Below are 21,646 nucleotides of genomic sequence, written 5' to 3'. Positions count from 1 at the left end.
TACCTGGAGAGGACTGAAGTCCACTATCCTAAAGTCTAAAGATAACCTCTGCTGTCAATTGTCTGGTGTACTTCTTTTTAGAAAAACAAGAAAGTCTATTTGAGACACTAATCAGAGCAATACACTAATAGTTAACATCGTAAGGGAATCTGGGTGGCTGAGTCAGTTAAGAGTCTGCCTTCAGCTCAGGTCATGATCCCAGCATCCTGGGATGGAGTCCCCCATTGGGCTCCATGCTCGACGAAGAGCCTGCTTCTCTCTCTCTCTCCCTCTGCTGCTCTCCCTGCTTGTGCTCACTGTGTGTGTGTGTGTGTGTGTGTGAAACAAATAAATAAAATCTTTAGAAGAAAAAGACACAGTAAGAAAAAAGTCTTCACTAAGAGATTACCAATAGAACTTGGAAGCACGTCATGACATGGGATGGTTGATCTAAGAGTTTATTAAGCACATTTTCCCGCACTGATTTTCTTCTTGTGGTAGAAGGAGCTTCCCAAAAATGTCAGTCAGAGCTTACTTTTGGAAATAAACAAAAAGAGCTGGATTAGTAAAAGCACCCCCTGGATAGTAAGTAAGATATGTATTTGGCTTTCGTAGGCAATCAGTCACTCTGGCATCATAAACATAAAGCAAAGTATACTGTGATTTCTATATACCTTCTTCTAAAGTGATTTTGTTATATAATTTTAGATTAAAAAAACTAAAAAAAAGTTCAGGCTGTCTTTTGCTTTTTAAAGCTTCAAATATCTTTTGAGTATTAGAATTTAAAAATCTGAAGTGAAATGCATTCAATTAAACACATTCCCACTAGCACTACCAACAACGCTCCATTATCCATTTTGGTACTGTCTCCAGATGATTTTTAATCCCTGCCTGACTTCTCCCTACCAACGAGAACTTGGATACCATCTTTACCCTGCCTGCCCCCATTACTTGGTTGTGCTTGGGGAATTATAATTGCAGTGATCCCGCCTTTAGAACATCCTCCAAGCACAAAGACTCTTTGTATGATTGGGGGTGAGGGGAGCGCCTTCCAGGCTCCACAGCGAAGGGTGGGTGGTGGCAACACAGGCGGCAGAGAAGGAAGAGGCGGTGGGGCCGCAATGATGGCCCTCAAGTCTAGCTCAAAACTGTCTGAGGGGTGTTACTGAAGGGCGCCCAGTCAAAAGGTTCTGAGAGGCCTCTGCACCCCTCACGTGTGGTAAGATCACCCGACAGATCGGTGGACCCCCACCAAGCCCAAAGACCAGGGAGAAGGAGGCAGGATAAAAGGGAGAAAAGAAAGCACAAGCTGAAGCAGCACCTCAGGTAATGAAAAAGTCTCGGAAAATGAAGGTATCGCCCCCATGGACCAGTGGTTGGTACTAGGATTGTGCACCCAGTAGGTGCTCAAATATGTACTGAGGCAGCAACAAAAACCTACATAGAAGACATATGTATTAGAACAATTTTTAAATAAGATAGCCTAAAAGCCAAATGAAAAATACTTTTTTTAATTATGAGTCTCAACTCCTATTTACAAAAGCAATTACAAAATGGATACTTGTTTTTGCTTTTAGCCTAGCCTCCCACCTCAGCCTAGTCTTCAAAACTGCTCACTTTCCAGCTCCTTGACAATAAAACGGGTTTGAAGTGAAGATCAGTAAGCACCATCTTCACACACTAAAACCAAAGGTGCTAAAGCAGAACGGATACGGACAGGTAACTTTCAACTCCAAGAACATTCCAAAAACACTACAAAATGTCCTATTTAATTGCTTGCTACTCTCATATATTTCTTCCTCTTACCACTTCTTTCCTCTGCTTTTTCTTTCAACGGGGTCAAATCATTACATACATCAAAACTCCCAATCTCTCCCTTACTTCTACACATACTTTATCACAATAGCAGACAATACAGTGATAGTTTTCCATATCAAGACTGGAGTCACTGATAAAACTCCAGTATAATCCCATCATTCTCTTCCTCCACCTGCCCAATCCCTTTAAACAGAACTGGGGGGAAAAAAATTCAAACTGCTTTGGGTAAGGCCCATAGGTGAGAACTGTTTATTTTCCTTGTGTGGGCATTAAGACTATTTTTGTCAAACATTTTTAAACAGATTTTCTTTTAAAAAAAAAAAAAAAAAAAAAAAAACCTGAGGTGCCTGGGTGGCTCAGTTGTTAAGCATCTGCCTTTGGCTCAGGTCATGATCCCAGGGTCCTGAGATCAAGCCTACATCAGGCTCCCTGCTCAGCGGGAAGCCTGCTTCTCCTCCTCCCACTCCCCCTGATTGCGTTCCTTCTCTCCCTGTGTCTCTCTGTGTCAAATAAATAAATAAAATATTAAGAAAAAAAAAAACTCCCTTCAAGACAGCAGCAAAAGCACAATGGAACTCTGTAACCATCACCCTCGATCATGTTTAAAAATGATAATAAAAAAGACAACAGAAAACACTTCAAATGTACCTCTCCCTTGAGTCCGCAGAACAGCACTCTTCCATGACAACAGTTCTGAAAAACACACTGCCATTATTTGCAAAAGCAGTAGGAAGTCCAGTCTCGTCCTTGGTTCAGCACTACCCTCCTCCTCTCACTCCAAGAAAAAAATAAAACAGCAGGAAGCGTAAACAACCACTTAATGGAAAATACAAATGGGTAAATATTTTCAAAATTGGCTAAAAAGCCTCAGGTCTTAAGAAATTGAGGAATGCTTGTGTAGGGGGAATAGGAAGAAAACATTGTATTTCCCCCTCAAAGTGAACACTCCAAGAATGCAAGAACAAATGTGGTGCATAACTACTTTCTCGTCTTCAATTACCAGATGCTTTTGTCCTTTTAATATTTCTCTCATTCTGTCTTTTCATAAATAACGGTACTTTCAAAATTGAGCCTATTTCTCCAGCTCCATAACAAATTTTACCATTTTAAGCTGGAATCTTGGTTCAAACGAACAGGGTGATGAAAAGCCAGGGGAGAGGGGATAGGTTCCTTCCATTGAAAAGTTCATGTGGACAAAATTCTCAGAGCTCAAAGCCCAAAACTGACATGCCCTCTTCACAAAGTCCTTAACTATGGATGGCATAGTTCATTACACATGGACCAACAAAGCTGCCTGGGACAAAGCCTTCCAAAGTTGCAAGGCCATGCTAGTTCATGAAACACTTGATGGAAATTAGAAAAGGGTGTCCCCTCTCTGAGGGGACGCATTTCCACAAGAAATGCTTTTTTTTTTTTAAGATTTATTAATTCATTTGAGGGAGACAAAGATAGAGAAGGAGGGAGAGTGAGAGCCCAGGGTTGGGAGGGGCAGAGGGAGAGGGAGAAAGAATCTTAAGCAGACTCTACACTAAGGTTGGATACCGATGCAAGGACCAATCTCACAACTCTGAGATCAGGACCTGAGTAGAAACCAAGAGTCGGACACTCAGCCAAATGAGCCACCCAGGCCCCCCTACAAAATGCTCATTTGGTAAGTGGAGCACAAATGAATTTCCACTCCCACTCACCACACAAAACAGGTGACCTCAGGTTGGGCACAACCCATACAACCCAACACAGCAGCCCTGCAGCAGTCTACCTGGAGAAGTACTGCACTTCCAAAGCAGGGTTCCTGAGAGAAGAACCTTCCCCAAAACAGGCATTTCACAAATCTCATTACCAGAAGTCCTCACATCTGTGAATATAAATTCATTTCTAAACATATCAGGACTAGAGCAAAAAGGGTCTGGCAGATAAGTAAAACTATCAAATTTGGAGAAAGGAAATTCTTCCATCTTGAGGGGGATAATCAGTTGTTATCTGAGACCCTAATCTTTGAATGTAGATTCAATAGCTGAAATCTAAATCAATGTCATAAGCTAAAGCAATAAAACAATCACCATTATCTGTGGAAAAAGGCACAATCACATACATTTACTGTTGGGGGTTTCCTTTCTCCGAATTTTCTGGGTTTTCCTTCTGGAAGCCCCCCCCCTTTTTTTCTGCTCCCATCCTAATTATAAAACCCCATATTGTGACACCAGTGGTTAAAGTTTATAAAACCTGATAAATAGCCTTGGTGGGCAGTGGGCCCCTTAGCTACCTGCATGAAAATAAGAGGACTATATCCCCATTATAAAGGGCTTAACACTCAACAGCTTCCAACCCTATCATTCTTTTATGCCCTACAAAAGAGCTAAGTATCACATGGGCCCAAATCAGTCCTAGTCATGCAGGAGGGGCAAGAGAAGGTAGCCTATAGGGCAAAGTTGAGATGGAGTACAGTCCAGAGACAGGAGCCGAAGGCAGTGGCTCTCAAATTTTAGTGTCAAATTTTAGTGGCCATCAGAATCTACTGGGGAACTTTTTCAAAATCAGATTTCTGGGGCTCTCCCTACAACAGAAAAGTCTGAACGTCCTGGGGCATTTATATTTTGACAAAGCTCAAACTGCTGACCTAGGTCCACTAGAAAATTTAGAAAGACTGAGAAATCCTCCATGCCTATCAGCAGTTCCAAAATAAAAGTCATCCAGTGCAATATACTAGGCTTCGCAGATCAGAAAAAGGTGAGAAAAGATCACCAGCCTGCATGCCTAATAGGCTGTGTGGGACCGGAGTCTGTAGCAAGAGTTTCATCATTATGAGACAAAAATCTTGCACTCTATAAACAATCAAATTTTTTGCATGTAAGAAATATTTCAAACATCTGAAAATTTTTTAAAATAAGATACTGAACCTCTGACCCTACACCCAAAATAAGCAAATCCTAATTTGCAATTATCTGATTCAGATTTCTTAGTAACAGAATATTAGATATTATTAACACCCTCGGTGTAGCCCTGTCCAATCTCATTCCTTGTCTTCTGTTTCCAGAGATAATCTCTACTCTGAACTTGATGTTAGTTGTTGCATGTTTTTGTACTATTACCATATATGCACATAGCCACAAACATTATTTTGCATGTTTTCAGATTTTATAAAAGTGAAAACATTTTGTTAAGAATTCTGTAACCATGGGCACCTGGGTGGCTCAGTGGTTAAGCCGCTGCCTTCGGCTCAGGTCATGATCTCAGGGTCCTGGGATCGAGTCCCGCATCGGGCTCTCTGCTCAGCAGGGAGCCTGCTTCCTCCTCTCTCTCTCTCTGCCTGCCTCTCTACCTACTTGTGATTTCTCTCTGTCAAATAAATAAATAAAGTCTTTAAAAAAAAAAAAAAAGAATTCTGTAACCTGTTCCCCCACCCCATATTATGTTTGTGAGATTCCATCATTTTAATGCATGTGGCTATAGTTTATTTTTCATTGCTGTTAAGACTCAAGCGCATGGGACTATCTAACAATTTATGCACTTCCCGTGCTGGTGGCCATTTAAGCTGCAAGCAGAATGCTTGTATTTCTTTCATACTTCTTTCTTGGACACTTGTACTAGGATTTCTCAGAGCCAGAAACAGACATTTTGGGTAAGTAGGTATATTAGCTCTCCAATAACACATCACCACACTACTCTCCAAGGTGGTTGTATTCATTTACACTCCCACTAACAGGAAATAAACTTTTGATTTCCCCACAAGCTCACTAACACTTGGTTATCACAGCATTTAAATTTTGCCAGTCTGATGGGTGTGAAATGGCACCTCAATATTGTTTCCATTTGCATTTTCCTGATTAAAATCTTTGACCAGAAAATTTTCAAGTTTTTATACATCTTTGTCAAATAGGTTTTCCTCCATTTTTTAAGAAAAATCGAACCTATCTTGTCTAAATCACAGCAGTTATTCCACAGCACCCGTCCAACAGCCACCACAGCTGGAAAGCCTAAGTGCAGGAGGGCAGGAAGAAAACAGCTGACTTAAACATGGAATCATTTCGGACAAAGGGCCCTAATTAATGCATTTGCTAATTAGTCTTCCCCTTCCCTCTTTTGTCAAGCCTTACTTCCAAGACAATACTGAGAGCCAACAGCCTTAGAACAGGAGAGAGAATGGGGGATGGGGAATGAGAAGGCTAAACATTTATATGAAAGTACAACTGTCTTTACTAGAAGAAAATGAAGTGATTGTTGCAGACCAATACCTATTACTCAACCTTTAAGATACCATCCACCTCTAACAGACTCCTTTCAAACTCATCACCCTTGGCTCCTTCTTTGAAACATCCCAACTTTTCTCAGGACTAGACACTGCCCCCTTCCCCTCGGAAATCCTTTCATCTCCCATCCCCCGCAATGACTAAATATCGTCTTTTCCCCCATTCTACAGCTTCTATTTCCCAGCGCCACAGAAACCTCTTCATTGCTCGCTCGCTCTCGCTGTCTCTAGGACTCCCAAGTGCTCTCTGCTCCTTCCCTTTCCAAGATGCATCCACAGTCAAAACCATACATTGAGGAACCCACACCCGAAAGGAAAATGGGAGTCCCATATAGTATAGGGCCCTGCCTAACATACCAGGCCGGCGGGTGACTTGTCCCAATCCTCCCCGCCTCCTTCCCGGACCTTCACGCTTGGGGTAGCTGCTCTCTAGGGGCTCTTCATGGGTGACAGATCCAGACCACCCGGGAAAAAACTAATTCAGCCTTCTACAGCAGAAATGCTTTTTACTAGGGCCTTATAGCACTTCTGTTTGGGGCACAAACGAAACTTCGACAATTTCACGAAAACAGACACCTTGAGGGTGTCTCCACAAAAGCGGGAAGGCCTCCCTCCTATTAATTTCAGCTGGATTGGTTTAGTCCGGGCAATGGTGGCCTGGCAGAGACCAAACGGTCCCCACGATGAGAAGTTTCCGAAGCTCTGCCCCATTCACTCAAGAAAGCCCTCTCCCAAAGACTACACCCTCCCCATACGACTCTTTCCCCCTGAGACTCCCCAAATCGGTTCCCCAGGGTACCACCAAGCCCCCAAAGCGGCCCCAGCTCCTCTGTCCCACCCCGCAATTGATCCCATTTCTTAAGCCTACCTAAAAAGCGTTGGGTGGGCGTGTCTGAGAGCAGGGCCTAGCGCCCCCTCCTCCGGATCTATGTCTCTCGGGTCTCCGGGGCTAGGGGCTCTTCCTCCTCCCAGCCCCCCTGCTCCGGGCCCGCGCCGGCTCTGGGTGGCCCTGGGTCCTAGCCAGGATACGACTCTCACCGGCTACGTGACCTTGGGTAAGTCACTTCCCCTGAACGCCTCGGTTTCCTCCTCCGCCAAGCGGAGACCTAAAGAGGTCCTGCCCTGCCCACCCTAAGGGAGGGGGCTACGCACCGGGTGGGAAAACGCTTTGTGAGCCGCTCGGCTCGACGGGGCCACAGGGCTCACAGGGGCTCCGGGGTCGGACAAAGCTAACCCGGACAACGCTCCACCCCCTACGCTCCCCCTAGACCGCACGCCTCTGGGTCCCCCCCACCCCCAAAACCAACCCACGCCCCTCCCCGCCCGGCCGGTTCCTGGACCCCGTACCTGCTCCCGGCGCTCGGCCGCAGGCGCCGCCACCCTGGGCGCTCGCCCGGAGAGGCCCGTGGTCCGGAGGGCTGAGACGGCCGGCAGCGGCTGGCTCGGGCCGGGGCGGCGGCGGCGGGGGGCGCGGGCGTCGCAGGGGCCCGAGCTCGGCGGCGCCCGGCCTGGGAGACGACGACTGAGGCTGGAAGTGCGCGGCGGCCGCAGCTGCTGAGGCGGCGGCGGCGGCAACCGCGGCGGCGGCGCTTCCGCTCATGGCGGGGCCGCGGGCAGCGGCTCCGACTGCGACTCGACTCCGGCGGCGGGCGCTGACTGGGCCCCGGCCGGCGGCAGCAGTGGCGGTGGCGGCGACGGAGGCGGCTCCCGGAGGGGGAGGAGGCGGAGCCGGGAAGCGGCGGCGGCGGCGGCGGAGGGGGCGGGGACGCGGAGGGGGCGGAGACGCCGCGCCGCCGCCGCCAATGGGCAGCCGGCTTCTCAGCCGCGGCTCCGGGGCAGGACAGGCGGCGCCGTAGGGCATCCTCTGCCGCTGCCGCTCGCGGAGGCGGGGAGACTAAGGGCCGCCCGCGGGAGAACCCAGCTCCCGGGGCGGCCCCGCCCCCGGTCCGCCTCCCGGGCACAGACTTGGGCCTCTCGGGCCGGGCCCAGCGCCACCCAGGCCCCGCTGCGCCTGGGGCTCAGCTGCTCGGCTGCCTCTGGCGCCAGTATTTGCGCCCGCGAGTTTGCTAGGAGATCGGCCCGGGTAGCTGCAGCTCGCCGGCGCGCCCGCCCGCCGGCCTCCCGGTGCGCGGCCAATGTCGCCTCGGCCTCCCTTCTTTTCTTCCCCACACTAGAGCCAGTCTCCTCTCCACCCTCCTCCCTCTTTTGGCTGTTTGCTCAAAGTTTTTCCCCTTTCAGACACTTACGAAAGAAACTGCCTGCCGTTCTTGAGCGATGTCTCAGTGATAAATCAACGGACCCAGAGAGGATAGTAGAGGCAGAAACGAAAGAGATGGAGGGAGATCCGCTGCCTTCTCTGAATTTAGAGACCCATCTTGACTTATAAGCAGAAGCCGGCCTGGCTCGGCCCTGGCCCCTTGCCCCTTCCTCTGACTTTCTCTTCCTCTTTCTTACTTTAAACGCCCTTGTTGTTAAAAAACTTACAGGAAACCATCTCACCCAGCTGGGCCTAGTCTCAAAAGAGAGAGAGGCCGGGAGGTGAGGAAAGGCTTTTGAGCTGTGCTGACGGTGTTCTAAGAGAGAAGAATTCTGCAGATTCATGACCCTCTTGGCGGCCCTCCTCTCCTCGGATAGGATATTGGTTACTGAACCCATTTCCTTTTCATGTTTTTCTTACTCTTATATCAAAGCCACAGAGGAGCAGAATAAAACTCAACCACGTGCTAGGAGTGCTGTTAAGTACAGCCGTGTGGGTGAGGGTGCAGCTAAACTGCTGACTAGATCGTTTCCAGAAAGCGTTATCCTCAGCCTTTCTCCACACGCAATCACCAACCAGGAACTGAGTAGAGAGAGAGCAGGTTACACGTTGACAAGGCACAGTGCTACAGTGCTAGGCTGGCCCCATGAGAAGGACCTGTGGATGAATCTGTGGCAACAGACATTTTAAATTCCACTTTGACAATCGCTAGGTACTGATCTTTCAGTCATTAACAATGCCAGGCCCTGGGGATACAATGAAGAAGGTATAGGCCCAGACTCCAAAGAGTTTACAAGTCTCCTTGGAGGATGCTGAGATCAATTCTTAGAAGTTAAAAGCTTAGGGTTGCCTGGGTGGCTTAGTCGTTAAGCATCTGCCTTGGGCTCAGGTCAGGATCCCATGGTGCTGGGATCAAGCCCAGCATCAGGCTCCCTGCTCAGCAGGAAGCCTGTTTTTCTTCTTTTCTTTCTCTCTCTCTCCCCCTGCTTGCATTCCCTCTCTTGCTGTCTCTCTCTCTTTCTCAAATAAATAAATAAATAAATAAAATCTTAAAAAAAAAAAATTAATAGCTTAAGGATGATGAGGAGTTTACCAGGTGAAACAGTCCGGGGAAGTGGACCTGGAAGACTTTAAGAATGTAATTGGTCAGGGACACCTGGATGGCTCAGTTCTTAGGTGTCCAACTTTTGATCTCAGCTCAGGTCTTGATCTCAGGATCCTAGTATTTCCTGAATCCTATCCTTCACTTTCTCATGGCAGGTAACATATTACTACTTGGGGCTTTAGTCCCAATGCCTTCTGTAGAATGCCCATAAACTATGGCATTCATCTCTCCTTTAATAGGTCTCAGCAGCCTTGAACAAAATCAGACCTATTTAGGGAAGCCTGGGTGGCTCAATTTGTTAAGCAGCTGCCTTTGGCTTAGGTCATGATCCCAGGAGCCTGGGATCGAGTCCGGAATAGGCTCCTTGCTCAGCGGGGAACCTGCCTCTCTCTCTGCCTCTGCCTGCCACTCCACCTGCTTGTGCTCTCTCTCTGACAAATAAATAAATAAAATCTTAAAAAAAAAAAAAAAATGAGGCCTATTTACACCCCAATGCCCAAATCCTAGTTTCAACTCTTGAAACTCCAATTTGGTCAAGTGCTTTTCCCACCAGCCCTGGAAGAAAGGGGGCAGGCAAGCAGTTTAATCTAGTAATGAAAAGACCCCACTAAAGCTGCCTTGGAGGCCAGGAAGAAACAAGAGAGAGGACTGGGTTAGGCCTGGGGCCACCTCACCCCACCAGTTAAGGGGTACAAAAGAGCAAATGGACCACAGGGACTCCTGGGTGGCTCAGTTTCTTAAGTGTCTGACTTCAGCTCAGGTTATGATCTCAGGGTCCTGGGATCAACCCCTGGAGGCCAACCCAGTGCTGGTGTCTGATGTCAGGTGTCCACTCAGTGGGAGTCTACTTCTCCCTCCACTCCTCTCCCTGCTCATGCTCTCTCTCTCTCAAGTAAGTAAATAAAATCTTTTTTAAAAGAGAAGAAAAGAAAGGGGTGCCTGGGTGGCTCAGTGGGTCAAAGCCTCTGCCTTCAGCTCAGGTCATCATCTCCCAGGGTCCTGGGATCGAGACCCGCATCAGGCTCTCTGCTCAGCAGGGAGACTGCTTCCTCCTCTCTGCCTATTTGTGATCTCTGTCACTGTCAAATAAATAAACAAAATCTTTCAAATAAATAAATATTAAAAAAATAAAAAAGGAAAGAAAGAAAGGACCATATCCATGTGTATTAGCTTGGGCTGCCATAACAAAATACTATAGGCTGGTGGCTTAAACAACAGAATTTTTTTTTCCTTTTTTTTTTCTTTTTTTTTAAATTTTTTTTAATTTAATTTATTTATTTGACAGAGAGAGAAATCTCAAGTAGGCAAAGAGGAGGCAGGCAGAGAGAGGGGAGAAGCAGGCTCCCTGCTGAGCAGAGAGCCTGATGTGGGGCTTGATCCCAGGACCCTGAGACCATGACCTGAGCCAAAGGCAGAGGCTTAACCCACTGAGCCACCCAGGCACCCAACAACAGAAATTTTTTTCTCACAGTTCTGGAGACTGGAAATCCAAGATCAAGATGTCAACATGGTCAGATTCTGGTAAGAGCTGTCTTTCTGTCTCTGGTATCTCTTTTTATAAGGACACTGATTTCAACTTGAGGGCTCCATCTTCCTGACCTCAAAACCTAATTATCACCCAAAGGCCCCAACTCCAAATATTATCACATTGAGGGTTAGAATTTCAAGGTATGAATCTGAGCAGGACACAATTCAATCGATAGCAGTTATATTCACAAAGGTATTCAACTATCACGACTATCCATTCCAGAAGTTTTTTATCAACCCAAACAGAAACTCTGTACTTCTGGGGCGCCTGGGTGGCTCAGTGGGTTAATGGTCTACCTTTGGCTCAGGTCATGATCCCAGGGTCCTGGGATTGAGCCTCACATCGGGCTCTCTGCTGAGCAGGGAGTATGCTTCCTCCTCTCTCTCTCTCTGCCTGCCTCTCTGCCTACTTGTGATCTCTGTCTGTCAAATAAATAAATAAAATCTTAAAAAAAAAAAAAAAAAGAAAGAAAGAAACTCTGTACTTCTTAATCCATAACCTTCCCATTCTCTTCCCCTCCAGTCCCTAGTACTTTCTATTCTAATTTCTGTCTCTATGAATTTGCCTATTCTAGGTACCTCATATGAATGGAATCATACAATATCTGTCTTTGTGTGTCTAGCTCATTTCACTTACCATACTATTTTCAAGGTTGTAGTGTGTATCAGAATTTCATTCCTTTTTAAAGTGAATATTACACTATATATAATATTTCACTATATATATATATTTGTTTCATTCATTCATTCATTTGTTTCATTCCTTCATTCATCAATGGACATTTATGTTGTTTTTTGCTATTGTGAATAATATGCTCTGAACATTGGCATACAAGTGTATGAGTCCCTGCTTTCAGTTCTTTTCAGTTCCACCTAGGAGGAGAATTGTTGCATCATAGGGTAATTCTATACTTAACTTTTTGAAGAACCCACCAAACTGGTTTCCACAGTAACTGCACCATTTTACATTCCCACCAGCAATGCACAGGGGTTCCAATTTCTCCATATCCTCACCAACACATGTCATTCTCTCTCTCTTCTTTTTTTTTTTTTTTTTAACACAGCCATCTAATGGGCATGAAGTGGTATCTCCTTATGGTTTCGACTTGCATTTCTCATTTCACTTTTAAGCCCAGCACATCTATTATTTGTGTTTGTCTTCCAGCATGCTTTGCTGGTGTTCTTTTTTGCTTTGTCTTTTGGTTTGTCTGTTTGTTTGTTTTTCCTGGAGGGGGAGGAGTAGAGGAAGAAGAAAACAACAAAAGAGTTCCAGAAAAATTGTAACACACAATAAAATTTAATAGTGTGTGAAACCAAAAGAAGAGCCAGCTAGTTTCAGCTACAGCACAGAATAACATTCTGCAGCCTTAGCAATTGAAGGACTCCAGAAATGGCAGAACTCAATGACCATTCTAACCATTCCCAGCAAAGGCAGTGGAAATATAGCAGAGCCAGATGGAAGGAGCTGGAGCAAGAGATGATGCATTTAACCCCCAATATCACATGCCTCTACTTGTTCCAAGCACATCGCAAACACCTGTGAAACACTCCAGAATCCTCCCTGAAACACCTGGGGATATATGTTGCAGGCTGTGGATAAGAGCAATAAAACACATGCTGACCATTTTTCTTCCTGTTATAATGCTAATAAGCATAAGTTTCTATTTTCTTAGGCTAGATTCCTAAAAAAATTGTTAGGTCCATGTTTTTAAAGGTTTTCCTTTCCAGAACAGCTATCACAATTTATTTATGTAGTCATTTATTTTTATTTAAATATAGGGGGTTGACTTGATCCTATTATTCACTCACAAAGCCTCTCACATTGATTTTACTTATTATTCACTTTTATCCATATCCTCTAATCTCATTCCCTTTTCTCACCCCTGGAAATCATTCCAGTATGTTAAGCATATATCCTTTTGTTTGTAGATATTTATTTTAAAAAATTTTTATAAAATAAAATTAAAAACTGTTATTTGTAGATATTTATTTAAAATGTGTATTACTATTTTAGATTCGTGTATTTTTTCTTACATAAATAATATTATAAAATACATATCTTTTTCTTTTTGTTCTTCCTTGCAGTAACAGGTTTTTAAGATCTGGTCCACGGCTTCTAACTACTGAATAGTACTCCACCACCACATTTTGCTTAAGGACTTCTTCAGTTATGGATGTCCAAATTTCTCCTCACAACCCAAATCAACAATGCTGTGAATATCTTCATACATGCCCCTTATGAGATCTATGTGAGAATTTCTCTGGGTTATACATCCAGTACCAGAACTGAATATTTTATAGTTTTTTTCTCTTTTATATAGTTCTGATTTTCATTTTTTGATCATTGATAAGGGTGTGTGTGTATGTGTGTGTATTTCTTTAACCACTGTATTCTTCCAGGAATTTTCTGATCACCTCTTAGCCCTATCCTTCATTGCTTCTTTTAAAGACTAATTTAGTCTGTAATTGATTATAACACATTGAAAAAATGTGATACATGAGTCTACACATGAGTCCATAATGATACTCAAAGAGAGAATGAGAGAGAAAAGGTGGGGGAAACCTCATTTACCATCAATGGAAATACTGTGACGCTAACTCCTTTGTCAGGTAACTGGTAATTAAAGAGAAAGAATGAAGCATTTAATGTGTCATTTTAGGAAGAAATTAGGTTCATCCCCAATTGATGAGGGAAAACTCTTCTTTGCAGAAGAATGTCAGCTAATAAATGTAGGACTGATAGAATTAGAAATTCTCCATTTTTCCATCTCCAATGAGATAATTGATTCAGGTAAGAATCATCAGTGAATGTTAAACCATTAAAAAAGAAAGAAGAGAGACGAATCTGTCATTGTATCTGTTTCCTACCACTCACTTGCCCTACGAACACTTCCAATTTGCCTTCACCCCTACCATTCTATTGAAACTGCAATGCTTGAAGGACAATGCTGACTTCTCAATTGTGAAATACTATGGTCTTTTCTCATTCTCCGTGATCTCTTTATGGTATTTGACGTTAATGGCTGCCTCCCTTTTCTTGTGATTCTCTCCTTTCATCCACAAGAGACTGGTTATCTGTTGTATAACAAAACAAACTAATATAAAGTGACTTAAAACAAAAAATGTGTTATTATTTCTTGTGCTTCTGTGGATAGATTCGGCTCAGTGGGGTGGTTCTCACTTAGAATTTCTTATAAGGTTGCAGTCAGATGGAGGCAAGGGCTGGAGTGTTCTGAAAACTCACCTAGGCTAGATATCCAAGATGGCTTTTCACCACTTGGCTGGTACCTACACTGACGTGGCTAGAAATGCTGGAGTTAGCAGGGCATCTCACTCTCAATGCCACTAGCATGGGCTTCCTAACATCGTGGTCTTAGGCCAGGTAGACTTCTTACCTAGTACCTGGCTTCCTCCAGAGCAACTGTTCCAACTGTCCCAGGTGGAAGTTGCCAGGTTTTTCATGAGACAACCAATGGCCCATTTCTCACCTAATATTCATCGTGTATTTTTCCATTATTGGTTTCTTTAGAGGGGAAAAAGAACCAAAGACTCCTCCAAAGCTAAGTGTAAAACTTGTCCATGTTTTTATTTTCATTTTTAACTATGTATGTATCCATATCTAACCCCAAAGTCATTTTTATTTTTAAGGTACATTTTTTCTCTTTCTTTCTTTCTTTTTTCCTTTCTAGAGAGAGACAGAGCATGAGTGGGAGGAGCAAAAGAGGGAGAAGCAGACTCCCTGCCAAGCAGGGAGCCCAATGCAGGGCTTGATCCCAGGACCCCAAGATCATGACCTAAACTGAAGGCAGATACTTAACCAACTGAGCCACCCAAGTGCCTCCCGAATTAATTTTTTTTAAAGTTTATTTTTAAAAAAGATTTTATTTATTTATTTGATAGAGATCACAAGTAGGCAGAGGGGCAGGCAGAGGGAGAGGAGGAAGCAGGCTCTCTGCTGAGCAGAGAACCCGATGCGGGACTCCATCCCAGGACCCTGGGACCATGACCTGAGCCGAAAGCAGAGGCTTTAACCCACTGAGCCACTCAGGCACCCTTTATTTTTATTTTAAATACTTTTATTTATTTACTTGACAGAGAGAGACCACAAGTAGGCAGAGAGGCAGGCAGAGGGAGAGGGGGGAAGAAGCTCCCTGCTGAGCAGAGAGCGCGATGTGGGGCTTGATCCCAGGACCCTGGGATCATAACCTGAGCCCAAGGCAGAGGCTTTAACCCACTGAGCCACCCAGGTGCCCTATTTTTCTTTTTTTAAGATTTTTAATTTTATTTATTTGACAGAGAGAGATCACAAATGGGCAGAGAGGCAGGCAGAGAGAGAGAGAAGAGGAAGCAGGCTCCCCGCCAAGCAGAGAGCCCAATGTGGGGCTCCATCCCAGGACCCTGGGATCATGACCTGAACCAAAGGCAGAGACTTTAACCCACTGAGCCACCCAGGCGCCCTACTTTTTATTTAAAAAATAAAAAAAATTTTTTTTTAATTTGAGAAAGATAGAGAGACTGAGAACAAGCAGGGGAGAGACAGAGGGAGAGGGAGAAACAGACTCCACAACTGAGTGGTAGCCTGACATGGGGCTCGATACCATGACCTGATCCAAAGGCAGATGCTCAACCACCAGAGCCACCCAGGTGCCCCCAGAGTAATTTTTAAATACTCACATTTTACCCAGTCTTTTGAAAACATTCAACTTAGTTTTCATAGAAGTGAAAACTGTCTTTCCATTTGCACTTGTATTTCTGCAGTTTACTTAATATTTAATTAAGTAACATAATTGTAGAAAAAAATACAACTAACAAATTCAGGGCAAAGTAGCAGAAAACAGCCTATTGGGTGTGAATGTTCAGGATACAGAGGCATAAATTGGCATATTTTACATAGATAATGAAAAGCATTAACCAATTAAAAAGAGTTCCTAATATATCTTTTATTGAATCTCTCTCTCTCTTTTTTTTAAGATTTACTTATTTATTTTAAGAGAGAAAGGAGAGGGAGGGCAAGGGAGAGAAAGTCGCAGGCAAACTCTGCACTCAGCACGGAGCCTGAGGTGGGGATCAGTCTCACAACTCTATCATGTCTTGAGCCAAAACCAAGAGAGACACCCTACTGACTGTGCTGCCCAAGCACCCCACTGAATCTTTTGAAGGAACATAAACCACCTTAAGAAACTTGGAATTTATTGACTCTTATACCCCCAAATCTGGGATAGTCTGGCATGCCTTTTTTTTTTTTTTAATTTACTTTATTTGTTTGACAGAGAGAGACACAACAAGAGAGTGAACACAAGCAGGGGGAGTGGGAGAGGAAGAAGCAGGCTTCCCACTGAGCAGGGAGCCTGATGCAGGGCTCCATCCCAGGAACCTGGGATCATGACTTGAGCCCAAGGTAGACATTTAACAATTGAGCCACCCAGGCGCCCCAAGTCTGGATGACTTGATTCAGGGGCTCAAATGACATCATCAGCTCCCAATTTTCCTCCCAATTTGCTCACCGCCATGTTGGCTTCATATAGGTTCTAAGCAGTAACAAGGTGGTGATTGTAGCTTCTAGCACAGAAGAGAGAACATGTATTCATCTCAGCAATTCTAGCAAAAGATTCAATACTTGTCATTGGTTAAGACTGGGTACATGCTCACCTCTGTACCCATCTGTGGCCAGGACAATGTCATAGATGACCTGATGGATTAGGATGGAGTCCCATGCCTCCCTAAAGTCCTATATAAACCCATGGACCAAGAAGAATTAATTACCTTGGAGAGTTCCAGGATGCTGTTACAAAAGCCCATTCCTGCAGTAATGATTGAAAGAAGGACTATGTGCTGCTGGAGGGCAAGTATAAGGTCTTATTCCTCCTTGTACTCCCACCCCACATACTAAACACCCTGCATGTTTTCCTGCATGCAGCAGGCATTGCTTATTAAGCTAAAATCACAAGCATCTTTTTCTTTATTTACTGTGCACCTTAATTAAGGCAGTTTATAGAGGATTTTTGCCTTTGCTGTACAAAATGCCAGTCCCCATTTGCCTGAATTTTGTTATCTTTTGATCTTTCATGCTGTCAAAAGGCCTCAAAGCATAGGTTTGAATGGGGTTTGGACTCAAAGACTCACAGAGCCGAGCTCCATTATAGAATTCCCCGAATAAGGTCTTTCCTCTCCATCTCAAGTCTTACATGTTGCTTTATAATTCTGGTTATGGCAAGGCTGCAGTTTTAATTTCACCTTCTGGGTTTGTACTAGAGCCACTTTTAAGGACTACCCTTGGGTCTTTCCCCTAGTTCCCCTCCCCCCACACCCTTCCCTTGGTCCCTCCCTTCCCTGCAGCCACAGCTGCCTGGCTCCAGGGCACTCAGACGGTGCTGTCGCCTAGGCAACCCAGAAGGGGGCTTCAATCTACTGTCTCCCCAGAGGGGCCGGGCTGGCCTAGAGCCAGGAAGAGGCAGGGGGCAGGGAACCTGGCTGGCCCAGCGCAGGGCATGTCGGGAAGTAAACAGACCACTGGTGTGTTGTCGGCCTAAAGAGAAGGGGGAGACCAGGAATGTCATTGGTGTGATTGTCACAAGCGGACCGCCAAGGACTTTATGGCCAGCTAGGAGACCAGGAATGGGACAGGCGAAAGAAGGCTTGATTCATCTTGGGCCCAGATCTGCAGTGTGGGGGTTAAATGGCTGAGGCTCTGTATTAGTTTCCTGGATCTGTAGTAACAAAGTATTACAAATCAGGTGGCATAAAACAGCAGAAATTTATTGTCTCAGAGCTTCGGAGGTTACAAGTCCTAAATCAAGTTGTCAGCAAGGTCACACTCCCTCCAAAATCTGTAGGGGAATTGTTCCTTCCCTCTTCCTAACTCCTGGTGGCTTACTGACAATCTCTGGCCTTCCTTGGCCTGCAGCTGCATAATTCCGATTTCTGCCTTCATGGTCACATGGCACTCTCACTGTCTCTTTAGATGGCCGTCTTCTTATAAGGACACCAGTCATAGTGGATTAGGGGTCCACCCAACTCCGGTGTGACTCCACCATAACTAGTTAACATCTGAAACAACTCTATTTCCAAACAAGGGCATGATCTGAGGTACTAGGGGTTAGGACTTCAACATATCTTTTTTTTTGGTGGGGGGGACACAATTCAACCCATAGCAGGCTCCTAGATAGATATGAAATAATGGAGAAGTTGATTTGATTTGATTTTTTATTTTATTTTATTTTTAATTTATTTACGACAGAGAGAGAGAGAGCGAGAGAGGGAACACAGGCACAGGGGAGCTGGAGAGGGAGAAGCAGGCTTCCCACTGAGCAGGGAGCCTGATATGGTGATTGATTCCAGGACTATGGGGATCAATCCCAGGACGCTGGGATCCTGACCTGAGCTGAAGGCAGAAACTTAGCAACTGAGCCACCCAGGCGCCCCAAGAATTTGACTTTAGAAGTTCCTGTGGTATAAGACAAAGGCTTCCAAATGTTATTTGACTAGACAAAGGAAGTCCTGGAACATCAGTCTAAGGAGCTTGGCTTTTTTTTTTTTTTAAGATTTTATTTCTTTATTTGACAGAGAGAAAGAAAGCACAAGCAGGGAGAAAGAGAGGGGGAAACAGGATCCTTGGGGAGCAGGAAGCCTGATGTGGGGTTTGATCCCAGGACCCTGAGATCGTGACCTGAGCAAAAGGCAGAGGCTTGAGGACTGAGTCACCCAGGCGTCCCTTATCATATATAAATATTGGAAGAATGGCTAGCAAAGAACTCCGCAAATATTCACAGTTATTATGCAAAGATGATCAATGCATTTGGAGAAGGAGGGCAGAAAAAAGTCTTATTAGTGCTGGTTGTAGGCTTTAGAGCGTGGAACAACCGCCCTTCCCTCCTCCCCTCCAGGAAGAACGGTCTCACACTCACACAGCACTTCTCAGTTTTCAAAGTACTCTGTCACCCATTCTCCTCTCTTTGCAACCTTCACAACAATCTTGTGAGGTAGTCAGGATCTCATTATTGTTTCCATTTTGCAGATGGGAAACTGAGACCCAGATGGATTAAGTCAGTGGTTTTCCATACTTTTTCTTCTGGGACACATATGACAGATGGCTTTTTCAGATGGACATATACCATGGGTAATTCTTTCCCCATTCCTACCTCTTTCTCTCCCAGTGGAAAATATCTGATGCTCTGTAGCCATTACAAAGGGTAAGTTGAGGGCATCTGGGTGGCTCAGTGGTTAAGCGGCTGTCTTTGGCTGGGGTCATGATCCAGCGTTCCTGGATCAAGTCCCAAGGTGGGCTCCCTGTCCAATGGGAAGCCTACTTCTCCCTCTCCCACTCACCCTGCTTGTGTTTCCTCTCTCACTGTCTTTCTCCGTCAAATAAATAAATGAAATCTTAGAAAAAAAAAAAAAAAAGGGAGGGTAAGTTGAGGGGTGCATGGTGGCTCAGTCAGTCGAATGGCCCACTCTTGGTTTTAGCTCAGGCCATGATCTCAGGGTTGTGAGACAGAGCCCTGTGTCAGGGAGTCTGCCTGAGATTCTCTCTCTTCTTCTGCCTCTGCCTCACCTCTGTTCTCTATCTCAAATAAATGAATAAATCTTTTTTTAAAAAAGGGTAAGTTGAGCCATATGTAGTTGATGTGGGAATATATCTCTGATGTATTGCTGATGGAAAAATCCGATTGCAAATTTACCGTTTATAGTAATATTCTATGTATGTTTACACATGCATACAGCTGTCAGGAAGGCCACACAGGAAACTGTTAACAGTGGTTGATTCTAGAATTAAGGAGTAAGAGGCAGCACAGTGGGTGGAGGAGATTTCACTTTTTACTCTATGCAATTTTATTTTATTTTTTTTATTTTAAGATTTTATTTATTTATTTGACAGACAGAGATCACAAGTAGGCAGAGAGGCAGGCAGAGAGAGAGAGAGGAGGAAGCAGGCTCTCCACGGAGCAGACAGCCCGACACGGGGCTCGATCCCAGGACCCTGGGATCATGACCTGAGCCGAAGGCAGAGGCTTTAACCCACTGAGCCACCCAGGCGCCCCGACTCTATGCAATTTTAAATAAGCATGTAGGTTTTTTTTTTTTAAAGATTTTATTTATTTATTTGACAGACAGAGCACAAGTAGACAGAGAGGCAGGCGGGGGTGGGGGGTGGGTAGGGAAAGCAGGCTTCCCGCTGAGCAGAGTGCCGGGCTTGATCCTAGGACCCTGAGATCACGACCTGAACCCAAGGCAGAGGCCCAACTCGCTGAGCCATCCAGGCGCCCCAGCATGTATTGTTTTTTATAACAAAAACTAATTCCATTCTGAAAATAAAATATTCAGTATGCAAGTAACATAATGTCAGGCATACCTTGAGTCTGCTCTGATTTTCTTCAAGGAAATAATTCATGAATATGCATAAACTATCTCTGGAATGGTATTTAAGGAGGCAATGACAATGGCTGTCTCTCAAGAGGGAGACTGAGGAACTGGTGTTTGGAGTCAGGGATGGTAGCAAAATGGACTTTTCACTGTATACCATTCTGTAAGACTTAATTTGTTTTTAACGAAATGCATGTCTTAAGAATTGAAATGAATTAAGAGAAAATTATTAAAAGCTTCAGTGGCTTATAATTACCAATGAATGATTTGTGGTGTACCTCAACCGATCACAACACACCAGTACTTCCCACTGGATTAGATACTAAGCAGAGTACTGAGATCCAAACAGGACTTCTGACTCCAAGTGTGTGGCTTTTTTTTTTTTTTAAGATTTTATTTATTTATTTGACAGAGAGAGGGAGAGACCACAAGTAGGCAGAGAGGCAGGCAGAGAGAAAGGGGGATGCAGCCTCGCCACTCAGTAGAGAGCCCAGTGCGTGGCTGGATCCCAAGACCCTGAGATCATGACCTGAGCTGAAGACAGAGGCTTAACCCACTGAGCCACCCAGGCACCCGTGTGTGTGGCTTTTTTATACTATATCATTGAACAGTCTTATTGCTTCAAAGGTTGCAGCCTCTCACCTCCAGCACCCTCCAAGTCCACTCCCAGGCTCAACAAGCCACAGTATTGATGCTACAACTGACATGGCAGAATAGTCATAATTATGGAATTAATTCTCCAACCAGTCTTTAGCCAATTTTTTTCAACTAAATTTTTTTAAATAATTTTTTTCAAAGATTTTATTTATTTCTTTGAGAGAGAGAGTGAAAGCAGGAGAGAGACACGGGGGGCTGGTAGGGGCAGAGACAGGCTGGTAGGGTTCAATACCAGGACCCTGGGATCATGACCTGAGCTGAAGGCAGACATTTAACCAACTGAGACACCCAGGTGTTTTAAAATAGTTTTTTTTTTTTTTTTTTTTTTTTAAGAGGGAGAGAACGAGAGAAGGAGAGAGAGGAAAAGGGAGGGGCAGAGGGAGAAGGGGAGAGAGAATCTTAAGCAGGGTCCACGCCCAACGTGAAGCCTGACACATGATCTCACAAACATGAGATCATGAACTGAGCTGAAATCAAGAGTTGAGCACTTGGGTACCTGGGTGGCCCAGTTGGTTAAGCATCTGCCTTCAGCTCAGGCCACGATCCTGGGGTCCTGGTATTGAGTCCCACATTGGGCTCCCGGCTCAATGGGGAGTCTTCTTCTCCCTCTACCCTTCACCTTGCTTGTGATCTCTCTCTCTCACTCAAATAAATAAATAAAATCTAAACAAAAAAACAAAAAAACATTTAAACGACT

The 21,646-nt window shown here is 44.7% G+C and overlaps 1 protein-coding gene across 3 annotated transcripts in view; it reads right to left on the bottom strand.

The window, feature by feature from the left end:
- The window catches only part of RNF38 (ring finger protein 38), a 137,617-nt gene extending 129,895 nt beyond the window's left edge, over positions 1-7,722 (bottom strand). For 2 of the 3 annotated variants that reach the window (XM_059143628.1, XM_059143631.1), the window contains exon 1: positions 7,391-7,722. In XM_059143628.1, the coding sequence (XP_058999611.1) occupies positions 7,391-7,643 (253 nt within the window). In that variant the 5' untranslated portion in view covers positions 7,644-7,722. The remainder of the gene's footprint in view (positions 1-7,390) is intronic. The other variant, XM_059143647.1, reaches the window with a different exon arrangement.
- Between the last annotated feature and the right edge of the window lie 13,924 nt (positions 7,723-21,646).

Source organism: Mustela lutreola, chromosome 12 (assembly GCF_030435805.1).
Source record: "Mustela lutreola isolate mMusLut2 chromosome 12, mMusLut2.pri, whole genome shotgun sequence".
NCBI lineage: Eukaryota > Metazoa > Chordata > Mammalia > Carnivora > Mustelidae > Mustela > Mustela lutreola.
This window is presented reverse-complemented; position numbering and strand designations above follow the sequence as displayed.